This window comes from Aureococcus anophagefferens (assembly GCF_000186865.1).
Source record: "Aureococcus anophagefferens unplaced genomic scaffold AURANscaffold_712, whole genome shotgun sequence".
Classification (NCBI taxonomy): Eukaryota; class Pelagophyceae; order Pelagomonadales; family Pelagomonadaceae; genus Aureococcus; species Aureococcus anophagefferens.
The window spans coordinates 1-1,698 of record NW_008706039.1 but is presented as its reverse complement, the minus strand read 5'-3'; the positions used below and the strand labels follow the sequence as shown (position 1 = coordinate 1,698).

Genomic DNA, 1,698 nt, shown 5'->3' with positions numbered 1-1,698 from the left:
CTCATATTGAAGCGAACTTGAATCACCCTTTTCCTGCCCAGGTCGTTTCGCGCGACTTCCTCAAGATCGCGGCGCGCCTCGGCGACCGCGTCTTCGGCGGCGGCGCGCTGGCGCCGGGCCGGAGCCACGTGCCCGAGGCGCTCCGCTTCGCCGCGGCCCTCGAGGTGCTCGACGTGCTCCACGCGCGGCGCCGCGACGGCGGCGCGGCCGCGGCCGCGGACGCGGCCGCGGACGCGTTCGGCGTCGACCGCGGCGCGCTCCGCGCGCGGGCCCTCGGCGGCGCGCCGGAGGTCGCCGCCGCCGGCGGGGCGCTGCGCGCGGGCCGCGTCGCGCTCCCCGCCGCCGCCGGCGGCGCCGCCGAGGGCGCCTACGCGTGCACGCCCCACTTCGCGCGGCTCCTCGAGCGCGTCGCCGCGTGCGCCGCGTCGCGCGAGCCCTGCCTCCTCGTCGGCGAGCCCGGCTGCGGGAAGACGACGCTCGTCCAGCGCCTCGCGGCCCTCGCGGGCAAGGACCTCCGCGTGCTCAACCTGTCGCACGGCACGGACGGCGAGGAGCTCTTCGGCGGCGTCCGGCCGCTCGCGCTCGCCGAGGCCGCTCGCCGGCTCTTCGACGACGTGTCGGCGCTCTTCGGCGAGACCTTCGACGCGCGCGACAACGGCCCCTTCCTCGCGCGGCTCCGCGACTGCGCCGCCCGGGGCCGCTGGGCGAAGCTCGGCGACGGCTGCGCGAAGGCGTGCGCCGCGGGCGTCGCCGCGGCCGCGAGGAAGCCGCCGCCGGGCGGCGCGAAGCGGTCGCGGGACGACGCCGCCCGGGGCGGCGGCGACCTCGGCGCGCGCTGGGCCGCCGCGGGCGACGCCGCGCGCGCCGTCGCCGCGCGCGCGCGCCGCGGCGCGGCCGCGGGCCCGGTCGCGTTCGCGTTCGTCGAGTCGGCGCTCGCGGCCGCGGCGCGCCGCGGCGACTGGGTGCTCCTCGACGAGCTCAACCTCGCGCCCGGCGACGTGCTCCAGCGCCTCGGGCCCCTGCTCGAGGGCGACTTCCCCCGCGCGCACGACGCGCTCCGCGTCTTCGGCGCGATGAATCCGGCCGGCGACGCGGGCAAGCGCGAGCTGCCGCCCGCGCTGCGGAGCCGCTTCACGGAGCTCTTCGTCGAGGAGCCGTCGGACGACGGCGACCTCGAGGCCATCGCCGCGCGGCGCCTCGCGCCGCTCTTCGGCCACCGCGCGGACGGCGCCGTCGCGGCCGCGCCGCCCGGCGCGGCGCGCGACGCCGCGCGCGCGTGCGTCGCGCTCCACCGGACCCTCGGGGCCCTCGCGGCGGGCGGCGGCGGCGGCCCCGCGCTCCAGGACGGCGCGGGGCTGCGGCCGCGCTACTCGCTGCGCACGCTCTGCCGCGCGCTCGACGCCGCGGCCGCGCTCGCGGGCCACTGCCGCAAGGGCGGCGCGGCCGCGGCGCTCCGCGAGGGCTTCGAGCTCGCCTACGCGACGCAGCTCGTCGGCGACGGGCCCGGCGGCGGCCGCCGCGCCGCGGCGGACGCCGTCGCGGACGCGCTCGGCGCGGCGCGGCGCGCGCCGGGCGACGACGACGCGCGCGCGGCGCCGCGGCGGCCCGGCGGCGACGACGCCTTCGCGCTCGTCGCGCCCTTCTGGCTCCCCGCGGGGCCCCGGGACCGGCGCAGCGACTGGGCGCGGCCGGGCGCGG

At 82.2% G+C, this 1,698-nt stretch overlaps 1 protein-coding gene across 1 annotated transcript in view; it reads left to right on the top strand.

Moving 5' to 3' along the window:
• The window catches only part of AURANDRAFT_68959 (hypothetical protein), a gene marked incomplete at both ends in the record, with an annotated part of 3,700 nt that extends 2,069 nt beyond the window's left edge, over positions 1-1,631 (top strand). The window contains one exon of the mRNA XM_009044699.1: positions 42-1,631. Coding sequence (XP_009042947.1) covers positions 42-1,631 — 1,590 coding nt within the window. The remainder of the gene's footprint in view (positions 1-41) is intronic.
• Positions 1,632-1,698: the final 67 nt, after the last annotated feature.